General features: G+C 40.4%; 1 protein-coding gene across 1 annotated transcript in view; it reads right to left on the bottom strand.

Moving 5' to 3' along the window:
* LOC147701257 (IgGFc-binding protein-like) overlaps positions 1 to 25,147 on the bottom strand; it is a 388,685-nt gene extending 363,538 nt beyond the window's left edge. Inside the window, exons 1-3 of the mRNA XM_086930000.1 lie at positions 24,580 to 25,147; positions 21,468 to 22,066; positions 7,966 to 8,536 (exon numbers count right to left, since the gene is read on the bottom strand). Coding sequence (XP_086786126.1) covers positions 7,966 to 8,536; positions 21,468 to 21,470 — 574 coding nt within the window. The 5' untranslated portion in view covers positions 21,471 to 22,066; positions 24,580 to 25,147. The remainder of the gene's footprint in view (positions 1 to 7,965; positions 8,537 to 21,467; positions 22,067 to 24,579) is intronic.
* Between the last annotated feature and the right edge of the window lie 385 nt (positions 25,148 to 25,532).

The following is a 25,532-nucleotide window of genomic DNA, read 5'->3' as shown; positions in this document are numbered from 1 at the left end:
GGTTTAAGGATATTCACTATCCCAGCCTCTGATAAAGACCACACCCGGACATGCTGGATGAGTGGGCAAAAAACTCCAAAGCGTACTCACTGACAATGATGATGATCCTAATTAAATACGCCTTGAAAGATTTGAAAAAGCTCCCTGAAGAATTTGACAGACTTAATGGAGAGCAGAAGGGGTTAGTATCTAAGGAGGCATATTAAGAATGTTCCTCTAAATTAGAAACAAATCAAATCAAATGTGAAGAAGAAATAACAACTAAGAAACAACTGAAATTCATACAGGTCTTTAAGAACTACCAAACAGGAAGAAGCGTAACCTTACCTTACATAGGAAATATGACCATCTATTTATAGATAGTCCTCTTGACTACCAAACAGAGCATGAGTATCAAGATGATGAACAATTCCAGTGAAAGTGATGCAACAGACAGTAATGTATCTGATGTTTCGTGAACCAGGGACCACAAACAAATACAAAAAAACACCAATCTCAAGAGGATGGATTTTTTAAAGCAGTTCCAAATGCAACATCAGGAAAGGACAGAACAATATCTCAAACTAAATTCTCAGAGAGGCAGGGGGAAAGGCTGTGTTGGTCGATGTAAAACAAAAGGAACAGACTGGTAAAAGCAAAATTCAGGAAAAGAAGGAACAATGCCTGTGGGAATGACTGTGCCACAGGGTCAAGACTGATTTGCATATGGCTGGGTGTAAACTGGGGTGGCATGGTGAGCAAATGAACGATGGATTTAACCCATATCTATTGACTGGGGGACCAGTGGGGTCAATGTTAGATTTGCTCTACATTCCACCATCATCTGTGTGTCTTTTGATTATACAAGCATTAGGCACAACTTGGGCACTCAAGCTGGCAAACATTTTCTAAGGGCACGGTCATCTTACTATTACTCCATACTAAGATGTTGGTAGAAATGCTTTTGTACTGTCTCCCAATGCTTTTGTTATCATTGATACACAAATGTACAAACAACTCCAAGGAATTGCAATGGGCACCTGTTTTGCCCCCAGTTATGCCAATATCTTCCTGAGCTGGAGGGAGGAACAGGTATGCAAGTAACTAAAAGAATTTTAGGAGCAGGTGGCCATGTGATATTGATGATATTTTTGTCATCCGGAGAGGAGATGAGATGTTTTCATCTGACTATGTCGCCACTCTCAACACTAACACACTCAGCATCTAGCTTACTGCACAAATGTGCAAGACCAACATTGTATTCTTGGATGTCAAGGATCAGGTAAGCAATGCAAGAATACAGAGTAAGGGGCTCCTTACCATGGCGATGAGACTGCCACCTGCAGCCTCCGTGGTGATTTCACCGCCATCCCGAAGCACTTCTCTGCCTGCAATATTACAAGGGTGGTTGGTGTGCTGGCGGACGTAAAGTCTGTCTGCCACAGGCAATAATTATGATTGCCTTGCGGACCAACCAATCATCCCTACAATGGTGGTGGTACCTAGCAGGCACCGTTCGCCAAATTACGCCGCTGTATCTTCGCCAGCCTTTCCATGGTGGTGAAACCGCCATGGAAAGGCTCATGTGGATTGCATTTGAGGGCCTGTTGCTGGCCCCCCTTTTGTTGGGTAGGTGAGTGTGCACTGGGGGGGGGGGGGTTCCTATGCCTACATTTTCCTGCACCAGGTGCTGGCACCGTGTGGTTCCTGCCACATAGTGCAGGGAAATGGACGACATGCATTTTTAGCATTGCGGTGGGAGCTGCAGCCAGCAGCACCCGCCACAATGTTAACTGTGCACGATGCGACCACCACAGTGGCGGTCGCATTGTAACCGGATGTGCGGGACTGCCACCTTACAGGCAGGCGATCCCAGTCCCTGTATCAATGGCAGACGGACATAAGTCCGTCCACCGTCATAACAAGCCCCTAATTTACATCGCAAACCCACAATGGGCAACTGTCTTCTTAGTGTCAACAAACAGCGCCCATCCATTTAGCTGGTTTGCAGCATTCCCTATGGGGGATTCACTGAATATCATGATACAGAAATATTGCAACCAAATTATTGAAACAAAAATATGGATGTAATTGATATAGGTTGTAATAAATATAGTTTTTAAACTATATGAAAAATATCATTATACATAATAAATCAAATAAATAATAACATTAAGTAAAACAAAATAAAAAAATAATGTATATTTTAAGAAATATAACAAAGTAACTCAATCTTAGAAAGGTTAAACACATAAATTCATTAATATATATATATATTTACATATATATATATTTTTTTTAATTCACTAGTTATTTTAATTTATATTATAATTTCAAAATGATTAAATAATGTAATATTATAAACAATAACTATATATATATATATATATATATATATATATATATATATATATATATATATATATATATATATATATATATATTCACAAAAAAGCGTTGCCCCTGCTTGAGATCACGCCAAGGAAAACAGCAGGACTCCGCTTTATTCTTCACGTTGTCCTTTATTACGGAACACAGCAAACAGTGTCTTGTTCCATTCCTAAGCCCAACGCGTTTCGGAACATTCTTGTTCCTTGATCACGGGCACTTTATGTATCGCGGCAAAATGCAAAGAAGGTAAGCCTTCTGATGGAAGCTGGTGGCTTCCAGGGTAGCATTGGTTGCTTTGCTTTTTCTGTGCAGCATTTTATGAATCTGGTTGTTTTTAATGTAGATTTCTGTGTTCAAGAACACCACTTTTTCATTACTCAATTCATAAGTAAATTTCAGATTTGCTGTGCTGTTGTTTAGCATTTCAAAGTATTCTTGGAATTCCGCCGCTGTACCATCCCATATTATCAATAGGTCGTCAATAAATTGTTTCCAACTAATGATTTTGTTTAAAATGCAGTCTTTCCTTGAATTCCATGCCACCGCCTTTTCCTAGGACCCCATGGCTAAACAGGCGTGACTGGGGCTAAAAGAAAACCCCATTGCAGTTCTGGCGCTAAACTTCCTCGCTGAACATAAAGAGGTTCTTGTTGAGGCAAATTGGTATCATTTTCAAAAGCATTTTATTGTGCTCACTGTATTCCAAGTTACGTTCTTGTAGGAAGAAGTTGCTTCCATGCCCAGGTTATTCCCTAAGTTAGTATAAAGGGATATGACATCCATCGTTGCCATGGTGTGTTCTGTAAAAGCCTGAGTAAATCCGTTGTGTCTTGTATGTAAGGGCTCAGTTGAGCTACCTAAGACATCAGGAAATGATCAATAAAATTTGCCATGGGTTCTAATAAAGATCCTTTTGCAGACAGAATTGGTCTGCCTGGCGGTCTTTTCTGATCTTTACGAAGTTTTGGTAGAAAGTAGATTGTGGCAGTAATCGGGTGGGTCAGTGTCAGATTTTTTCGCCCATCCTCATTTATTAGGCCATTTCCTACCCATTCCTGTAGCTTATCATCAACCATTTCTTTTATTTCCACGGTGGGATTCTTCTTCAGTCGTTCATAATATGTGGTGTTCCAAAGTTGACAATGTGCTTCCAACACAAAAGCTCCTTATTCCAATTTGACTATGTTTCCCCCCTTGTCTGCCATTTTGATTTCAATCTGGGTATCAGTTGTTAACTTCGTTGAATGCTTCTCTCTCCTGTTTTGTCAAGTTATCTTTCAAATCAGGGCATTTCATTTTATATAGATCTTGAATGACGGCTTCCTTAAACAGATCTATTTTGTTGCTGGACTTTGATTTCTTTCCACTTAAGCCTGCTCCTCATTGTTCACAGGCTATATTTAAGGGAATATCTTCAACAAGCACAGTGCCCAGGTTTAGTAATGCAAGGAAACTCTTAGAGTTTCCCACTTGTAAGCTGGTTGTTGGTTCCTCTGGTGTCTTTGTTTTAGGTTTTTCAAGTTTTTCCGAGAAAAACTTTGCTAATTTTATTTTACGGATGTATAGGTATAAATCTATCCTCATTTGTGCCAGATCCATTCTTTTCCTCGGGCATAAATGTGTGCCCCTTTTCAGTAAAGCTGTTTCCATTTCAGATATGGGTCTGTTTGATAGATTCACCACTTGCAATTCATTAGTTATTCTTCCGGCGAATGCTCCTCGTTTCTGTTCCTACCTTCTCCATGTTTGCACTTGCGCCTTTATCCCCTTCTCGTTGGTTTATTTTCGCCATTGGCGTCCTTTTGTAAAAATTTACTGTTCCTCCTCCAATATATGCAACAGTAGGAAAAGTGTTGTATATTGCGCAGGGGTAACATTTACTATTCCCCTTTCCAATAAATGCAACAGTAGGGAAAGTGTTGGATAGTGGAGGGGTGAATTTTACTACTCTCACTCCAATTAGTACAACAACAAAAAGCAAACAAAAAAATGACTAATAAATATATATTGAAAAAATGCACACATCTATTGAATTTCAAAACATTACAAAATAAAAACTTATTAAAATATTAAACACATAACACAAATGCCTTCAAATATTATTATAAATAGAAATAAAAAAAATCCATTACATTTTTTTTAACAAATAAATAATTATTATATACATTTAATTTACTAACTCACCACCATATAACCTCACAAAACTCTCAACCTGCACCAAAAAGTTAATAAAAAAATTATTACTATACTACTAATACAAATATTTAACAGCAAACCAATTATCATTCATTAAATATTAATTATGTATTAATTATAATTAATGTACTTCCCACAATATACCACAAACAAAACACATAACACGCTCATAAAATGTATCAAAAATAATTTACACATTTATCAAATTATTAATTAATAATAATTTTAAAATATATTCATTAATTTACTTCCCACCCCATACCCTTACTAATCCCACAACCCACATATACAATCTAAAACAAATAGTTTAATGAATTAATCAACAAAATACATTATCAAATAAACAAATATTATTTATTAAAAACTGAATCTAAATTATTTAAAATTAAATAACTTGTCACCCTTTTTCCCCGATACACCCCCATAACCCACACCTAAAAGCAAAAAAAAAATACATAATGAAAACAATTAAATGACAAATTTAATAATTTATAGAATTTATTAACTACTTATTAATTAATTAAAAGAAATGTACTGCCTAGCCTTAACCCCTATAATCCCACAACCAACACAAATAATTAAACAATTAAAATAATTACTTATTAATTAATTAATTAATTAATAATGTATTTGAAACAAATTAATACAAAATAATGTACTTCCAATTCTTTACCCCTATAACGCCACAACCTGCACCAAAACAAACCACACAATTAACATATTTAATTTTCAATTAATTAATTAATGATCATTAACAATTGATTAGTTCCCATCCAATATCCCTATAAAACCCATAACTTGCTATGGAACTAAACAACAACAAATGTAATTAAATTAAATGTACTCACTACTAGAGAGCCAATTACGTTGGCAGGCGAAATTGAGTTCATCCGTCCCACACTCCACATTAGGAGGAGACCGCCACCATGACGGTCTTATCCAGCACTTTAACATATCTGCGGGTGCTGCTGGCTACAGCACCCACTGCAATGCTAAATAAGCAAGTCCTGCATTACACCACAAGGTGCATGCCACTTAGTGAAGTGAAATGTAGGGGGGTACCCCCAGTGCACCAACACCCCTCCCCAACACAAGGGGTGCCCACGTAGGGCCCCTGTAACCAATCCCCACCAGCCTTTCCATGGCTGCTCCAGTTTGTCTGTGACAGTCACAACATTTTAGTCTTGATAAAGATGGCAACATAATGCTTCCATCGAAACTCGTCAATGCTCTAACATAGGAACACAATCCGTGAAGAGACCGGGACCTTTGAGTGCTAATTCAATGTATAGTATTGGGTCCCAGCCTTTTTAAAAATTAATACTACATGGATGTGGCCAGTTTAAGACACATTGTTTTGCCTGTTGTGTGTACTCTCTCTCTTTTTCTTTTGCAATTGTTGTTTTATATGATTTTTATGCATTTAATGAGTTTATTATTATGTGTATAGTGCTTTAACTGTATAATACTATTGATTGTCTATGAATTGTCATATATATGTGTTTTGTAGTTTTGATTAATCCAGAAATAAATTTGCAATCAGATAATAACCCCAATTTTTAAGGCGAATGTTGGCCATGGTTATACAGTTATAATTTTTCTCCACGAGTTATGTGAATGCAAATGATTTAGAACGTGGTGCCACTTGGCATGTATAGGGAATATTGTGTGCCTCTGAATGACAGAGATCTAAATAAGTGAGTGAGATAAATATAGTTTATACTGCTAGCCCTTGAGCATATTCCAAAGGATTTATTGTTATTGATACAGTTGTATAGACGCTATTCCTTTGGTTTTAAGGGATCCTATTCATTTTATTGCAATTGCACTCATGTAAAGTAGCCACTTGATAGTTTTGTCTGTTCTGAGTGCAAATTTCCATCAAACTTGCTGGCTCTGCTGCACATTTTCAATTTTGTTTAAATGGATCCTGCATAAACATAATGATCACTGCAGTCTGACCAGTGATTATTTTAAGCGAGTGGTTGTCGGTGGCAGCCACTAGCACTTATTCTTGGGGACCTGCAATTATTTGTCCTCATCAAACATTTATGGAGAGTAAGACAGGGAAAAGCACACAAAGAGAAAATACACAGGAAGAGAAAAGATGGAAAAAAAACTCATAAAGGGAGAATACAGAAACCTGCGAGAGTGAGATAAAGGGGCAGGTAGTGGAATAAAAAGGAGGGAGGTGGATTGGTAATCAGCACGCTGATGTTTAATAGCACCAGCCGATGGCTTCTGAGCAGAGCTTCGGGCTCCAGCACTCATTTTACAAATGAAGTACTGAGTCTGGCACACAAAGCACCTTCCGAGCTTATGCCCACTCAGCAAACAGACAATACAAGCCCGAAAAATATATATAGACTTAGAATCAGTTCCATATTTTGCTGTCCGCCTACAGAATACATTTTAATATATCAAATTCTTAGCAACCAATAAAGTGGGGACACAATCCTGCATCCAGCAAGTTATATATATATATATATGACAAACAAAACGAAGGTTCAGGCAAAGCTTAATGCTTGGGCATAATATACTGATTAAGCAAGCATAAATGTAAAGAGACATTACACATGAGCAATGATCAGTAAAATTGCGGTCAAGGTGTCAAAAGAGTCGGCGATGTTTCAATCCCATGAGAGAAATTGTGGGATCACCATCAGGACATTGAATTCCATGCCTGAGTGCATGTCAACTGCAATTTCCATAGTCATTTTCTTTTTCATGTATGTTGGATTTTTGTCATTTTGGTCTTGTTGAGTTTAGATAAAGATACTTTTTTTCTAACGAGGTGTGTTGCCCATTTGTGGTGTTATCACTGAATTGCTTTGTGTTTTAAGTAAGAATACTTTACACATTGCCATTGAGATAAGTATGTCTGCTTGTGCCAAGCTACCCAGGGGGTGAGCACAGGTTATCTAAAGTTATTCAAAGTGTGAATCCACCTACCTTCATTGTGGAACTCCTTAGTGACTTGCAATATCCTTATAATGTACAGCAGGGGATACTTGCATCCCTTATATCCATATAATTTTAGTAAAATGAAAAAAATGGCTGATGCCAGACCTATATATTACCTCTACGTCAGATTATATTATTATTATGTCATAATAGTTTTGTGAGCAGCTGTAGGCCATAGTGTGGGCTTGTGCTGTCTACTATTCCTGGCTGTCTCTTCCTGCTCAAACTACATGAGAAGTAAAGATTACAAAAACTCTCCTCTATTTTTGTTACCATTGCATCATGAGCTTCTTAGTTGCATCCCATATCTCAGTATCAAAACTCAAAGGGCCTTGTTGACTTAAGTTATTAAATCAGCAGTATCAATACTTTTCAGTTCCATATGCATTTCTAAACACTACAGATACACATTTGGGAGGTGTAAAATATACTTACGACAGAATGTTTCTGTTCTCCAGGATTCCACCTGGGCACCTGCTGCTTGGCAGGCTGCGACATAACTGGCCAAGGTCTGGCAGAAGGTTGCTTGCCGTCCTGTAAAAAAACAAGAGTCATAGACACAGTCTTCAAAGTAACCCCCAGGGTCCACTTTACTGTGGCAGTTCCGGAATGGGCCATCTTTCTTGAGAAGGACTCCACAGTCGGTCCCACTTGACCTTTGGCTGTCCTTCATGTACTGCAGGTTTGGGCAGGTTGGTGGTGGAGCACCTCCTTTGCAACCTGGTATGTCCCTAGTTTTCCAGCTGTCTCCAAAGGCAGTAGGGTTCGGGGCTTTTGCTCCATTTTTGAGGGTTAGGTCATTGGTCTTGTCTCCATCGAAGTCTCCACAGAGGCCAGCGAGAAACCCTGCATATGTTCTTGGAATCTTCAGGGTGATTCGGGTCTGACAGTCGAAGCTCAATGTTATTCCATTGTCGCTTTTCACAACGACATTGGAGCCCGCTTTATACATGCTCAGTTTGTCATCATCGGTGTGGTAAGGTAAGTTAATACGCTGTGAATTCAGCTGTGAATGACAAATAAATGTGCATTATCAGACATTATCTCACATCTGTGGCTATAACAGAGAGGGATATTGGCAGCTATCAGACAACTTCACTTTGGAAATTGTTGAGCTGCTTCCTAGGGGTTAGGCTGTGGTCCAGGTGACTACTGAATGTTCCTGACATGTCTTCTCTAATTAGATTTTTTGTTATTTTTAAAGCAGCATTTTTTCCTTTAAGAAACATGGTCTGCTTTTAGTCAGAAAGATCCTGCATGGAGATCTCCAATCTCCACGGAGAGATGGGGATCTGCTGGATCCTGCAGGCCAGCATCAATTTATTCACAGCTAATCAGAGAAGGTCACAAACATTGGGCTGCAAAATAATATGTTTTAGGTATGTTGCTCTATGGGAGGTTATGATTAGCCATTTTGCCACACAACAGTAGGTCGCATTGCAGAATGTCAAAAACGTTCAAAAAAAGTTGGTGCGCAATTTGCACCCACCAGTTGGCACCTGCTTTTTTGTACATCAGGCCCTGTATTAGAAAATGGCATGTCCACCTCTTCATGACATTTCCAACATGTAATAGTATCAAGCAACACCAATGCCTCCATCTTCTTTCAAATATAATGCATGGGGATTCGTTGCACTTTACCAATCTCATTCAATCATTCATTCAGACCTTGAGAACAGAGAAGAAAAGGAGTCTTATGCATGGAGAGGAAGAATATAGAAAATGTCCTGATGACTAAGTCTCTTCTATATAGAAAACATGACTTCGGGAGAACTTGATATGAGGACTTGACTTTGAAGCCTACAAAGTCACAGAGGAGTATTATGCCAGGGTCTACAACCTACCAATGAACTCTTCCTGCTAAGTGCAGAATACGTTTGAGCCGAAAGACCCTAGTTACACAGGGGATGTGCAGCCTGCTTGGAAGAAGCCTATAGTCACACAATGTGACAGTGCCTTGAGACCCTCACTGCTGAGTAGCACGCTCTATAAATGTATTGATTGATTGATTGATTGATTGATTGAGATGGACAGGAATTTTTAATCACGTATCCAGGTCATCAATTATGATATGTGCCCAAGAGGACAGATCAAGTTAAATCCAGGTCTGACGAGTATAACTCTTCCCCCTCCACCCTCATGCTTCTTGACACATGCCCCCTATCTTCCCCGCCTGCATCCCTGCTCCATAGTACCACTCTACTAGGCTCTCTATTGCCACTCTTGTCTTCCTCCTCGCCTCCCTGTACATAGCTACCCTTGCCTCAGGATCCAGGCGCTTCTTCAAAGTCAGACATGTTGGATTTAAGGAGCTTACATTTAATACTTCACTCGTTTTTTTAAATTCGAAGTTATCTCTTTTCACACTTGAAGAGCAAGGAGACATGCATAGTGGTAAGGACCTCTTGGAAAGGCTGGCTCCATGAATGTGTGCATGCATACATGTATGTTATGAGTTGTGTAAAGCACGAACATGGAAACGGAGCACTGAACTGGCCGCAGGAAGATGTAATCATTGGTGAAAGGTCGAGGGTTTACTTTTGGGTAAAGGTTCTCCTAGAAGGTAAGTATGTATTGGTGTTTGTAAAGTACGATTTGGGTGATAACTTTTTAATGGATTAAACAAAACCATTTAAAATAGGGTCCAAGGGATATATATTTTAAAGACCCACACCTGATTTTATCCCCAGCACCAACTGAATGTATAACACACGAAACACAGGGTGTCTAACAGCCAAATTGAGAGGCTACACTGTCGATACTGAGTCAACAAGATCTCAAAATATCTTTATTGCATACACATAGCGTATTAATAAGGATAGAGAAGGAAAAAAGGCTAACACTACATGCATAGAGGAGACCGGTACATCATCGATTATTCGCAAAATGGCTGATTAATCCACAACAGATTGTAAAGGGTTTCCATCAAATTAGACTCAATGATCAGTCCTATCATTTGGCCAAACCCATGTGCAAATGAGGCTGGTCCCCTGATCAGTGGGACACTCAGCTCCGCACCTTATTGTTGTATCAAGATTTGGTCCACCAAATACACAAACCGTCCATGATGACTGATCTTTTGATGGTAAAGTAAGAAGAAATAGTGCAACGAACAAGAAAGTGATTTAAAATAGGATGGAATGTCCTCCTTCTAAATACTTTATTCTGCGTACTGACAAGCCTCCTAATTAAAAAATAGAACAGTGCAAGAGAAGACAGTGACAATTATCTGTCTACATAAGAGCCAACATGTTTCTGCCTAACGGCTATTTAATCCCTTGGCATTCGTCAGGGCCTCTGCTCGTATAATAGTTGCACTCCTAATAGTGAAATATAGAATTCACCACCATCACCAAAACAAATTGTAGTAAAACTGGTTAGAAACGGTACAACCTGTAACAACCATGGACATTAACCCTCCGATTTACAATGGTTACTGTGAATTCTGTGAAGGAAAACGTTATATCATTAGTACTGTATTCGATGCATCAGTCTCATGTGCATAGTGTGTCACCAAGCCAACCAATAATGTGTGTCAGAAAATTCATTTTTATGCTTACCCTTTGTGGTAGGGCAATAGACCTCACCTCACCTGGACACTGCTCAGGTACTAAGAGGCCCCGCACTTCAAAGATATAGGGAAAACAAAAGAATGTGGCAAAGTACTGTAAAGAAATTGTTTCACTTTATACCCTGCCTATGATCATTCCTATAACCGAATGCCCTGTATCTAGAGGCAAAACATATGAGGTAGATAAACACCCCAAACTCAGTGTACTAAGCCTCAAAATGACCCAGAAACTCGACTAAGACACCAAACTTTAAGGAAGATTAAAACTCCTTTGTATACTTATTCAGGAATTTTACAACATACTGATCTTCAAAACCTGTGATTTCCTAAAGTTTACAACATAGTATAGCTAAAAATATTCTAAAAATATTCTGTGGTAGCTGCTCATCTTTCCGTCGGTACCTCAAGCTCCCATCTGAGACTTGGGGGAGGCACCGATCTGTAGGAGATGCTATTATAAGTAGTCTAGTGAGGGTTTGTTAGTGAAGTATCCCTCCACCTTTAAGATGTATACTAGATAGTGGCAATCTTATCATGCGTCCCTTCAATTGGTATATATTAGTGGCAAGGACACTATTAGCAGACATTTATTGTGAAGTAAGCCTTATTGGTCTTTATTTTCATAAGAAAACTAAGGGCACTACTTTACGCTCGAAATCTCGCGAGATCTCGCGAGAGGAAGTGCTCAGAACTACCATATGATGTCATATCGGCCATCTTTGTAGTTCCTAACACTATAATCTGGTAATCATTAGACCATGATTATTCCTCATGTGCATATGATGTTAGAATGCCCCCAGTGTTGTGAGTCACTGCCTATTTTTCTACAAAGTAAGCCTAGTTGAGCTTGTTTTCTTAGAAACAAGAGCGCACTACTTATCACGCGGGAAGATGCGCTCAGAACTACCCGATGACAACATATCGGCCATCTTTGTAGTTCTGAAGGCTCCGACCTGTATATCATAGAATCACGATTGACCATGTGTTGTTTTTGAAAAAAGTACCAGTCATTGGGCAATGACAGCTGCCCAATGATGTCATTTCGGACATCTTTGTAGTGCGATGACTGCAACCTATTGGTCCGTGATATTCCAATGCTGTTTTTGGGAACGCAAGTGCTCTAAGTAGTATGCCATGAATGGCCTCAGAGTGTATTCAATGGGCATGGGAGAGAGAAAATCGCGCAACCCTTGTTTGCGTTCAAAAGGGCAAGCAGCATTCGGGATCGACTTGTTCACACACGTCCAAAAGAGCTCCCTAGGAAACTTGGTGGAACACTGTGGAACCTTCCACCAGCTGTCGGGCATCCCCCTTGCGGCAATTGCTCAGTCTGCCCTCAGACCAAACACACGAAGGAGATAGATATAGGCACCACAAGACCTTGGTTGCAGAGTAACTATAATAATTGCAATAGTACCAATCTGATTTATATGCTGACATGTCCTTGCTCCGCACGATATGTGGGTATGACGACCCGCAAAGTCCGCACCAGGATGTTGGAACACAAGAGTTCTTTTCGTTGTAAGAAAAACAACACTAAACTTACGAGACATTTCCTGGAGCATGCACATCTAGAGATGGACTTCCAATGGACTGTCCTGGAGAAGCCATATATACCCAGTCACATAAGTGATGTGTCGGGTTACCTTTTTAGAAAAGAGCAAAAATGGATTTATAAACTTCGGACAGATACAGGTGGAGTAAATGATGATATTCCTTGGACCTCCCTGTAGCCTTGGCACTAGTGAGTAATAACTGGGATATACTGATTGTAATAGGGTGTGTCTATATAAGCATGTTGTACATATTGATTCATGCCTGAATTACTTTGCTTACACTCTTCTCATAATATCACAAATGGGTTTGATTATGGGAGTTTTCTGACATACACTGGAGGGTGACATATAGCTATGCACAATCATTAGGATGGTTCCCACATTGTAAGATTTTGGAGCATCTGTATAGTTATGCCCATTGAATACACTCTGAGGCCATTCATGGCATACTACTTAGAGCACTTGCGTTCCCAAAAACAACATTGGAATATCACGGACCAATAGGTTGCAGTCATCGCACTACAAAGATGTCCGAAATGACATCATTGGGCAGCTGTCATTGCCCAATGACTGGTGCTTTTTTCAAAAACAATTAAACAAAACAATGTGCCAGTACTGTGAAACGAATGGCTACACTTTACATTTGGGGAGCTATCAATCGCTCTCTCAAGATGACCACTTTTTCAGTCAGAAAAATTAGAAACAAAACGGTTCCCACAAGGTGGTTGTTTATTGAATATAAACTTCACTTTTTTGTTTATTCAAACTTTTGTTTTTGGGTTTTATGTTTTTCAAAATTATTTTTTCAAAAGGATCATACAATATATACAACGATACACAATTAGTTAGGAGGAGAAACAAATGAATGGGCCAAGGGAAAGTACATGAAATATTTTAGACAACATTTAGACATTTAGACGTACAATTAGACAATAGACGACAAAAACCTTAGGTAGTACACAAAAAATTGGGGTTGGTAGCGGTTGTTGGCGATATTTACAGCTATTTACAACTAGGCAACGATGTTTTTTTGTCCTATATTCTAGGTATCCTGGGAGTTTGCCTCAAAACAAATGGAAAACTATGGCTATCTTTTTTGTCATTAAATGAAAAAATCCACATTGTAATGAAGCTTGACACAATTCAAATCATTTAGCGCCTACAATTGGCCTTGATTTTAGACAAAACCGCCACTCTAGTGGCGCCAACAGTACACTACCACCTCAATAGGTCGACGCGTTTCAAATCCTACATTGATGTGTAGGATTATCTTCAGGACCAAACAAACTCAATCTGTGAAAAACAAATAATAAAAGCTCTGTCAGTGAAAACTATAGAAAGACTCTCACTCACACTCTACATCCATCCACTCTCATTATGTTACCTGTCATTTTTCTGACTGTGTTTATAGGCGTGGAGAATGCTGTGAAGAAGTGAAACACTATGTTTTAGAATTTAAGCATACAGATTGATCGTGTAATAATAAGATCTTATCGGTACTCACAGGGTGGTATTGTGAAAATCCCCTTTCAATGAGTATGCCAATGGTTAGCTTTAGCTGATTCCGAAGTAGGGGCGGGCTCGCCTCGTGAAGTCAATCTGCAAAGGTGAAAACATAGCGGATGCAGTTATTCCGCTATGTGGATTGAGCTACCTGCTACGTGAGCCGGAGAGCGCCGTCGTCGCGTGCAACTCCGCTCGGGGGAACTCGCTACATCACGGGCTTTGCTTACCTGAGGCTCCGTCTTTCTCCTCCAATTTGGTTCGCGGTCGGTTAGAAAACGCGATACCAATGGGGCGGAAACGCCTCTATTTACTTAGAATCATTTCCGATTTGCGCGGGGGGGATCATGGGATATGTAGTTCAGATCTGCCGGAGAGCCCTCCGGTTTTCTACAATCGTATGTGAGATGCAGGATTGCGGTACCCTGGTAAGGACGGGGGAAGCAGTTGTCAAAGTCTGTATTGCTCATGTTGTATTTACAAACTATATAATTCCGACATTTCATTTAAACCTTGTGTGGTAGTATTAAATTTCAAGATTAGCATGGCTTCACGTTGTCGCAATTTGGCCTCTACGTCTCCGCCTCTCGGGTCAGGATCAATCTTCGAGATAACAGTCCATTTTAGGTCATGCTCACCATGGAGCTGGTCAATCCAGTGTTGCACTAGTGGGGCAGTGACAACCTTCTTCCTTATTCGTGATTTATGTTGGGACAATCTCTGTCTTATTTCCTGATTGGTTTTGCCTATGTACAGCTTATCGCATGGACATAGGATCCCGTACACCACATTTTTTGATTTACAATTTGTAAACTGTTCATGCTTCCAGGATATTCCTGTATGCTGGAATAGATCACCTTCCTGAGTGGAAGCACAGCAAAGGCATGTGCCACATTTGTGATGGCCTTTTATAGGTGGCAAGTTGACATAGTCTCTTATTGTCACTGGTTTTGGTTTGGGAATTGCTGCCCTGACAATATAGTTCGCGATACTTTTATCCTTTTTGAAAGCAAATAAAGGATGTTGCAAGAATTGAGTGTTTAGGTCTTTGATCAAGTGCCAATTCTGATAGATCAGTTTTTTCAACAAATTCGATGAAGGACAGTATGTTGACACGCAAACGATTCTTTGTTGTTGTTGTTTCTGTCTCCTCATTAACAATTCTTCCCTAGGTGTACACCATGCTCGTTTGATTGATTGATTCAATAGTTTAACCGGATAACCTCGGTCTTGGAGTTTATCTTTTAAATTATTGGCATGATCCATGAATTCATCTTTGAATGTGCAGTTTCTGCGGATACGCAGAAACTGACCTATCGGAAGGTTTTGTTTGAGACTTCTTGGGTGGTTGCTGGAAAAATCTAAAGCTTTATTGCGGTCCGTCTCTTTTTTGAAAAGGGTGGTAACTAGTCGTCCATCTACACAATATACTTCTACATCCAAAAAGGACATTCTTGTTTTAGAAGTCTGCAATGTGAATTTGATATCATTTGTCCTATCATTGATCCAGGTGTGAAATTGATCCAGTTGTTCTTGTGATCCTGACCATGTGAAAAAGATATCATCTATATATCTTACCCATCCCCCTATCCATTGGAGGAATGGGTTATTGTTATGGATGAACATCTCTTCATATTGGCTCATATAGAGAATTGCCAACTCCGGGGCAAATGGACAGCCCATGGCTACTCCTCTTGTTTGAAAATAAAAGTCCTCGCCAAACTTAAAGAAATTCTTTGTGAGGGCCAGCTTTGCCAGTTGTAATATGAATTCCGTAGGAATTCTCATAGGGCTCTCTCGCTTGTTCAAATAGATCTCTAAGACCTCCAAAGCCTGATCCTGAGGGATTTGGGTGTAAAGCGAGACTATGTCCATGCTGACTAACATGTCTTGATTAGCAGTAAATGGAATTTGTTCTAATTTCGACAAAAAATCAGTGGTGTCCAAAATAAAGGATTTAACCGTGAGGGTAAAAGGTTTCAGGAAAAAATCAATAAATTTGGAGACCGGTTCAAATAATGAATCACATCCAGAGATGATGGGTCTGCCTGGGGGGGTATCTGCATTTTTGTGCACCTTGGGTAACACATAAAACAATGGGATACGTGGGTGTTTATTAGACAAAAAGTTGAATTCATTTTTTCCAAGAAAGCCTTGTTCAAGTCCGATTTTTAGGATCAATCCTAATTCTTTTTGTAATTCCGATGTTGGGTCCTTATTGATCTTGCGATAGCAAGTGGAATCTGATAGATGTCTAACTGCTTCTTGGATGTAGTTTGATGTTCCCCATACAACTATTGATCCGCCTTTGTCGGCTTGTTTCACTATGATGTTGTCATTCTGTTTGATAGTTTGTAAAGCCAACTTCTGTTCTTGAGACAAATTTGGTTTAACATATCCATTTCTTTTTTTCTCCTGTAAGGCTAAGGCTGAGAGTATCGTTTTTTCAAAGTAGGTCACCTCTTTGGGCACTTTATGTGCTGGGGGACAGAAGCTTGATTTCTTCTTAAAACCAGTGGTCTCTACATGAGCAATACAGACTTTGACAACTGCTTCCCCCGTCCTTACCAGGGTACCGCAATCCTGCATCTCACATACGATTGTAGAAAACCGGAGGGCTCTCCGGCAGATCTGAACTACATATCCCATGATCCCCCCCGCGCAAATCGGAAATGATTCTAAGTAAATAGAGGCGTTTCCGCCCCATTGGTATCGCGTTTTCTAACCGACCGCGAACCAAATTGGAGGAGAAAGACGGAGCCTCAGGTAAGCAAAGCCCGTGATGTAGCGAGTTCCCCCGAGCGGAGTTGCACGCGACGACGGCGCTCTCCGGCTCACGTAGCAGGTAGCTCAATCCACATAGCGGAATAACTGCATCCGCTATGTTTTCACCTTTGCAGATTGACTTCACGAGGCGAGCCCGCCCCTACTTCGGAATCAGCTAAAGCTAACCATTGGCATACTCATTGAAAGGGGATTTTCACAATACCACCCTGTGAGTACCGATAAGATCTTATTATTACACGATCAATCTGTATGCTTAAATTCTAAAACATAGTGTTTCACTTCTTCACAGCATTCTCCACGCCTATAAACACAGTCAGAAAAATGACAGGTAACATAATGAGAGTGGATGGATGTAGAGTGTGAGTGAGAGTCTTTCTATAGTTTTCACTGACAGAGCTTTTATTATTTGTTTTTCACAGATTGAGTTTGTTTGGTCCTGAAGATAATCCTACACATCAATGTAGGATTTGAAACGCGTCGACCTATTGAGGTGGTAGTGTACTGTTGGCGCCACTAGAGTGGCGGTTTTGTCTAAAATCAAGGCCAATTGTAGGCGCTAAATGATTTGAATTGTGTCAAGCTTCATTACAATGTGGATTTTTTCATTTAATGACAAAAAAGATAGCCATAGTTTTCCATTTGTTTTGAGGCAAACTCCCAGGATACCTAGAATATAGGACAAAAAAAAACATCGTTGCCTAGTTGTAAATAGCTGTAAATATCGCCAACAACCGCTACCAACCCCAATTTTTTGTGTACTACCTAAGGTTTTTGTCGTCTATTGTCTAATTGTACGTCTAAATGTCTAAATGTTGTCTAAAATATTTCATGTACTTTCCCTTGGCCCATTCATTTGTTTCTCCTCCTAACTAATTGTGTATCGTTGTATATATTGTATGATCCTTTTGAAAAAATAATTTTGAAAAACATAAAACCCAAAAACAAAAGTTTGAATAAACAAAAAAGTGAAGTTTATATTCAATAAACAACCACCTTGTGGGAACCGTTTTGTTTCTAATTTTTCTGACTGAAAAAGTGGTCATCTTGAGAGAGCGATTGATAGCTCCCCAAATGTAAAGTGTAGCCATTCGTTTCACAGTACTGGCACATTGTTTTGTTTAATTGCTTGATAGGGCGCAGCCTTACTGTGGTATACGCCAGACCCTACTTGTTTCTTAGTTTTTCAAAAACAGCACATGGTCAATCGTGATTCTATGATATACAGGTCGGAGCCTTCAGAACTACAAAGATGGCCGATATGTTGTCATCGGGTAGTTCTGAGCGCATCTTCCCGCGTGATTTCGAGCGCTAAGTAGTGCGCTCTTGTTTCTAAGAAAACAAGCTCAACTAGGCTTACTTTGTAGAAAAATAGGCAGTGACTCACAACACTGGGGGCATTCTAACATCATATGCACGTGAGGAATAATCATGGTCTAATGATTACCAGATTATAGTGTTAGGAACTACAAAGATGGCCGATATGACATCATATGGTAGTTCTGAGCACTTCCTCTCGCGAGATCTCGCGAGATTTCGAGCGTAAAGTAGTGCCCTTAGTTTTCTTATGAAAATAAAGACCAATAAGGCTTACTTCACAATAAATGTCTGCTAATAGTGTCCTTGCCACTAATATATACCAATTGAAGGGACACATGATAAGATTGCCACATCTTAAAGGTGGAGGGATACTTCACTAACAAACCCTCACTAGACTACTTATACTAGCATCTCCTACAGATCGGTGCCTCCCCCAAGTATCAGATGGGAGCTTGAGGTACCGACGGAAAGGTGAGCAGCTACCACAGAAAAGTTTTAGAATATTTTTAGCTATACTATGTTGTAAACTTTAGGAAATCACAGGTTTTGAAGATCAGTATGTTGTAAAATTCCTGAATAAGTATACAAAGGAGTTTTAATCTTCCTTAAAGTTTGGTGTCTTAATCGAGTTTCTGGGTCATTTTGAGGCTTAGTACACTGAGTTTGGGGTGTTTATCTACCTCATATGTTTTGCCTCTAGATACAGGGCATTTGGTTATAGGAATGATCATAGGCAAAACAATTTCTTTACAGTACTTTGCCACATTCTTTTGTTTTCCCTATATCTTTGTAGTGTGGGGCCTCTTAGTACCTGAGCAGTGTCCAGGTGAGGTGAGGTCTATTGCCCTACCACAAAGGGTAAGCATAAAAATTAATTTTCTGACACACATTATTGGTTGGCTTGGTGACACACTATGCACATGAGACTGATGCATCGAATACAGTACTAATGATATAACGTTTTCCTTCACAGAATTCACAGTAACCATTGTGAATCGGAGGGTTAATGTCCATGGTTGTTACAGGTTGTACCGTTTCTAACCAGTTTTACTACAATTTGTTTTGGTGATGGTGGTGAATTCTATATTTCACTATTAGGAGTGCAACTATTATACGAGCAGAGGCCCTGACGAATGCCAAGGGATTAAATAGCCGTTAGGCAGAAACATGTTGGCCCTTATGTAGACAGATAATTGTCACTGTCTTCTCTTGCACTGTTCTATTTTTTAATTAGGAGGCGTGTCTAGTCCGCAGAATAAAGTATTTAGAAGGAGGACATTCCATCCTATTTTAAATCACTTTCTTGTTCGTTGCACTATTTCTTCTTACTTTACCATCAAAAGACCAGTCATCATGGACGGTTTGTGTATTTGGTGGACCAAATCCTGATACAACAATAAGGTGCGGAGCTGAGTGTCCCACTGATCAGGGGACCAGCCTCATTTGCACATGGGTTTGGCCAAATGATAGGACTGATCATTGAGTCTAATTTGATGGAAACCCTTTACAATCTGTTGTGGATTAATCAGCCATTTTGCGAATAATCGATGATGTACCGGTCTCCTCTATGCATGTAGTGTTAGCCTATTTTCCTTCTCTATCCTTATTAATACGCTATGTGTGTGCGATAAAGATATTTTGAGATCTTGTTGACTCAGTATCGACAGTGTAGCCTCTCAATTTGGCTGTTAGACCCCCTGTGTTTCGTGTGTTATACATTCAGTCGATAACTTTTTAATGACACATCTTTGGCACCTCTATGCAATGTCTAAAATGGTCTGAAGAATGTTCTGTCCTCATCTTTCCTTGCCAACTACACATGGCAAGGAAAACGAGAAGCCTATGTCAATGCCTCACCTACATCACCTGTAATGTGACCTAGGCATGTCCTTTTACTGATTCTTTTAAGCATCTCATTGAATTTGCTGGCCACATTTTTTAATAGCTTTCTCTTTTCGTACTGCGTTCAATGTATAATACAAAGATGCATCTCAGAATATGCAGGAGACCAGGATCACACACTGTAACTGGGGCCTGCCTAAGCAATATACAGAGAAAACCGTCTGAGGCTCAATGCAGAGTAGATATTGGTGGTGCTAATGAGTCTGGACAACCAATTCTCCCTATCTCTTTACTGGCCACCTATCAAAGGATTTTCACCCTTGATCCCCTCACAGATGTGTGCAGTTCTTGTGTCACTTTTGATGCCGCTCTATTACCTTCATGAACTTCATCGTGTTCTGTTCCTCCGTCTATGCATCCTTGGCATAATGGTAGCCTGATTCTGAGTACGCTTCTGCAGTGACCTCTATAGCGGTCTTCCCACTAACACGCAGGCAGAACTAAAATGGGCTCACTGTCCCGCTGCCAATCTCTTGTAAAGGAATTCACCAACTTTGCCATTGCTCTAGTTGCTGCACTGGCTCCTGGTCATGCAATGAGTGGAGGTCAAAACTTGATGTCTAATGCTTAAAGGACAGCATGGACATATCTGTGGACACCATCATAGAATAATGCAGCACCATCAGCTTAGCAGACGTGTATCATCTCCACCGCAAAAGGCAGATGTGATGTTAGAGGATCCTTACACTTTTAAGGCTCTCCTACATAAAACAGAATGAACATACTAGGGTGAAGGCTTCCTAACCACACTTGATAATATTTTATAATTCCATATGTCTTGTCTTTTAGTATGCTTAAATAAGGAAACCTGTGATAGGAAGATTACCCCGATATGGCTATGAGCATCTAGGGGTACTACGTCAACAAATTTGCCCACAGTACAGTAGATTAGGTGTTTTACTCTGTGACCAGAAGAGAAACAACCCATATTCTTCGGCATTGGGAGTTCCATACACACGGGCAACATTTTTCTTAATGGCCAGAATTCATTTTTTAATTATAATTATTAATATTATAATGCCATTTGTTATTATTATTATTATAGTAAGTGTTACTAGTAGTAGTAATAAATGTTGCAATTAGTACTATTTTATTATTATTATTATTAATAATGGGATGAGTAGTAATATTACTAATATAATTATGTAGAATCAGCTATTATAATTTGGATGAACATTGCAAGTTGAATGTCTACTGCATGATCCCATTAACTTACAGGATAGGGCCGTAGTCCACAATGTATTCAATAACTGGTTGTAGGAGTATTGAAAAGTAACCAAAAGACAGAAGACAGGATTTACCATCACTGTTCCAGGGAACTGTTTGCTGATCACGATGGCCTGTCCATGAATGGTAAATTCAACAGTCCTGGTGAATGTCACATGTTTGCTGCCCCGGTGCTCATTCTGTACATTCACTTGGAAGTCGATCAGATCCACAGTCTTGCTACGCAGTGCAGAAAACTGATAAACACAGTCACCCTGGTAGTCAAACCTTTGTCCATCAAAGGTGGTATAATGTGGGTCTCCAAATGTTGAGCATGTTCCATAGCCGACTGGATAGCAGCCTCTCACGCCATTTACTGTTCCACACTTCTCCGAAGCCTTGCATTGAGCGGCTCTACACTCTACTTGCTTAGTGGTGGGGTTACAGGTGCAGCGTCTCTGGCACTGGTCGTCTTCCCAGAAGACCTGGTTCTGGATGTAGGGGAGTCCTTTGTATGTGCACCCACAGGTGCTCTTCGGGACACACTTTCCCAGGGTCAGCACAAAGCCCTCGTTGCATTCACAGCTTTCTACACAAGGGTCACTGCATTTGGTAGAAGCTGTGTCATCCTCACATGTATTTGGACATGCTGTTCCACATAGCTTATATTGACTGTTAAGGCCACAATCCAGTGCTATGAAAAATGAAGATCATAGTCATGAGAATATATTGAGATGACATTTCAATATCTCAAAGCATGGCGCAACAGACACAAATATACATGTCCACACAAAATGTTTGCTTATCCTAGGGCTACAGCTACACTAGAGGTACGTCTGCTAAGGAGTCATAGTACACTGTTGAAATGAGTAACCTACACATATGACTATACTAGCTATATGCCTAAACTGTGGGTCAGTCTACACCAGGGTCATGTCTAAACTGGGCCTATGCCTACACTGGGCCTATACCTACAATTGGCTACAAGAAGGTTTGGTCAACACTGGAACTGCCACTGACAGAGAGCCAGGACTGCACAGGGGCTATGTCAGCATCAGAGCTATGCTGCACTGAGCTATCTAAGCTGGACTCTAACCCTAAAACCAAGCTCACAAAAGGGAGTCAGAGGGATTCTGGATTGCCCTCTCTTTGAAGTCTGTCCACAGATCAGCAGCATTCTGGGAGCCTGGTTATCCTGACACTGGAACATTGGCTTAGAACTAGATTGTTGACAACCAAAGTTATCCTTTGTCTCTGCACAGGAAAGTAGTTTACATTTGAGTGGTGGGCTTTCAGTGTTTCAAACATTTCTTTTGCTTTGTGCATTTATCGCATATATTCAGCTGTTTGGGCTCAGTCTGCCAGACAGACTGGCCCAGGGCCACTATGAAACTAGGCCAAAAAGCAAATGTAGAATAGCATCCTTGACACATTGCAGCCTTCAATCCATTTCAGGTTGCCATACGAAGCCCTAGTTGGAAGACACCTTTAAAGGACTGATGTGAGGAGAGCGTTAAATTGTTTGTGCTTTTCTCCTTGATGTGTAGCAGGTCTTGCCATTTCATGTTATGGCGGTCACTAGCTTCACACGAACATTGCTTTCATGTCTTGGTGCATTACCTGAATCAATTTGGGCTATAATTGAACCGAGGTATTCAGCCATCAAGACTAATCCTGAAAGGGACAATGCGACAATACATCAATATTTTCAGATGAAGAGCTACAGAGTTGTGTTCCGCTCCCATAACTAGATTATGTATGTAGGATTGTCGTAACACTAATGTATAGTCTTGGTTACAGCTTGGGCAGGGTCCTAGTAACCCATCACATCGACAAATACATTTGTCAATAGTCCTTTCTCTCTAGTTTTGTACTGCTCAGAGTCCATTGACAATTTTTTTTTTGATTTCAGAGTATTTTATTAAAAGTTTATTTTATATATACAGTACAGTAGTAGTGCGTGAATGGGCTTCATTTAAGAGAATAAGAAGTTAAGGGTTAGTATTCCCCACGGGCTGTTCCAGGCACATCATTCCTAGGATGTTGGGCTAATCTTCTAGATGAATGCCTCTTTACCGATTTGAGACCAAACTTTCAGCATAGCGGTCATGAGCTCTTTTAGTTGTTGATTTTGGTCCTCTGGCTCCCCATCAACACCAGAAGAACCATCACTCAAGCCCTAGTCACCAGCGGACTGGACTATGGCAATAGTCTTTACGCAGGAAGCACCTTGCTCCCCTTGAAGAGACTGCAGATCATACAGAACTCAGCAGCCAGACTCATCCTCGACCTCCCAAAATGGACTAGCATCACCCGTTACATCAAGAAGCACCACTGGCTCCCTATCCAGACCAGAAGAGTGCCAATTGAAGATGCTGATCCACACCTACAAAACCCTACACAACCTGGAACGAGCATACATCAACCACCGCCTGAACTTCCACCAGCCCTCAAGATAACTACTCTCTGCCTCCCTAGCCCTCAAACCCCTCATCCACTATAGCAAATGTGGAGGATCCTCTTTCTCCTAGTTTGTTGTGAAGTCCTGTAATTACCTCCCCTTCATCTCTGGACCTCATCCTCTCTGCTGGAATTCAGAATGGGACTAAAGACCTGGCTTTTTAACTGAAGCCACCCGCCAGCACTGGGGCACTCTGCGCATGGATACCCTTACGGGTGATTAGCTGTGCTTTGCAAGTCCTCATTGATTGATTGCTGAGGGCCATATTTGTAAACAGTGAATAAAATAGGAGCCACCCATGAGAAGCATAAATATCAAATGACAGGCAAGACATGTTATTTTGGGTGCTTTGTTCTTCTTATTTTTACTATATGTGAGCCGCCATCTAAAGTCATGTACCATATTGCACCCCATAAAGATCATTTCTGAATCCTTTTTGACCCTCCTTTGTTTACAATACTGTGACACTGATCTATCATCTGTCAGTCACTTTGATTTGTATTTTATTTTGCTCTAGTATTTTCAGCAGTGTTCTAAAATTTCTATGAAAAGCACACTGAAGTCCATTGGTGACCATCATTGGTACTTTGAATCCTAACGATGAGGCTCACACAGTTCTCTAAACACTACATATTATCAATGATAGACCAGTGGCGTAGCTAGGCCATATGCCCCTGTGGTGGGCGAATGGAAGAGGAGGGGTACTGGGGATTCTTGCTGCCACCATAGACCACAGAAACGCTTACCACATCCTGCCGCTTTCCTCCAATCAGCAATCTTGACTCCGGCACTCTGACAAATGTCAGCGTACACTTTCAGGCTCTGGCAGGAGGCTTGCTTGTCACCTTTATTCAGGCAAACATCATATATGCAGTTGTCCAGGTAGGTTTGCGGGTTGATCTTAGCGTGACACTCGCTGAAGGGCCCGGTTGTCGCCTTGGCTATCAAGCCACAGAAGCCCTCTGCCGCTTTTCTTTTAGCGTGGCCAGGCGGGCAGTCATTGCATTTTCCATTGCAGTCGTGCCAGCAGTGGGGGTCTCCGTCTTCTACCTTCCAACTTTCTGCAAAGTCCTCAGGGTTAGCAGCCTGTTTCCCTGATGGGGTCACAAAGTCATCTTTCGGGTCTTTGTTTTTGTTCCCGCACAAGCCGCAGACGCTCTCAGTGTAGCTGTCCTTGATGGAAATTTGCAGGTGGCTGATCCAATCGTAGCTGACAGTAAGACCAAGCTCCAGTTTTACCACTGCCTTCGACCCACACTGGTAGACATACACCTTTCCGTCAGCCAGGGTAACAGGGAGGCCTGATTTGACGCCATTCACCTGAGGGAGGAAAGGCAGAAGAAAGCTGAAATCACAGCTTAGTGAAGCACCCAAAAGCAGTGACTGTGCATTATCCCATGAATAAATAGAGTCTTTAAATATGGGTCATTTAACCTATGTAAAATTGAGAACAGAGCTCCATCTGAGCAAAGGTAAACTGTTATACTGAACAGGTAATTAAAGTAATTTAAAGAGAGAGTGAGAGTGACAAGGGCAGGCGAGTTACAAGGGTAGAGGTTCTGTGACATGTTACTTACGCAGATTGTGACTAGTGAGCATTATGATCACAACGGGGGTTGCTGCATCAATGTAGTATGAAAAACCTAAGCCTAATGTATGCCATGCAAAGCTTGTGAGATCATTCACCAGCTGGTCAATG

This window comes from Lissotriton vulgaris, chromosome 7 (assembly GCF_964263255.1).
Source record: "Lissotriton vulgaris chromosome 7, aLisVul1.2, whole genome shotgun sequence".
Taxonomy (NCBI): domain Eukaryota; kingdom Metazoa; phylum Chordata; class Amphibia; order Caudata; family Salamandridae; genus Lissotriton; species Lissotriton vulgaris.
The sequence above is the reverse complement of the archived record's forward strand: the minus strand, read 5'-3'. Positions and strand labels throughout refer to the sequence as shown.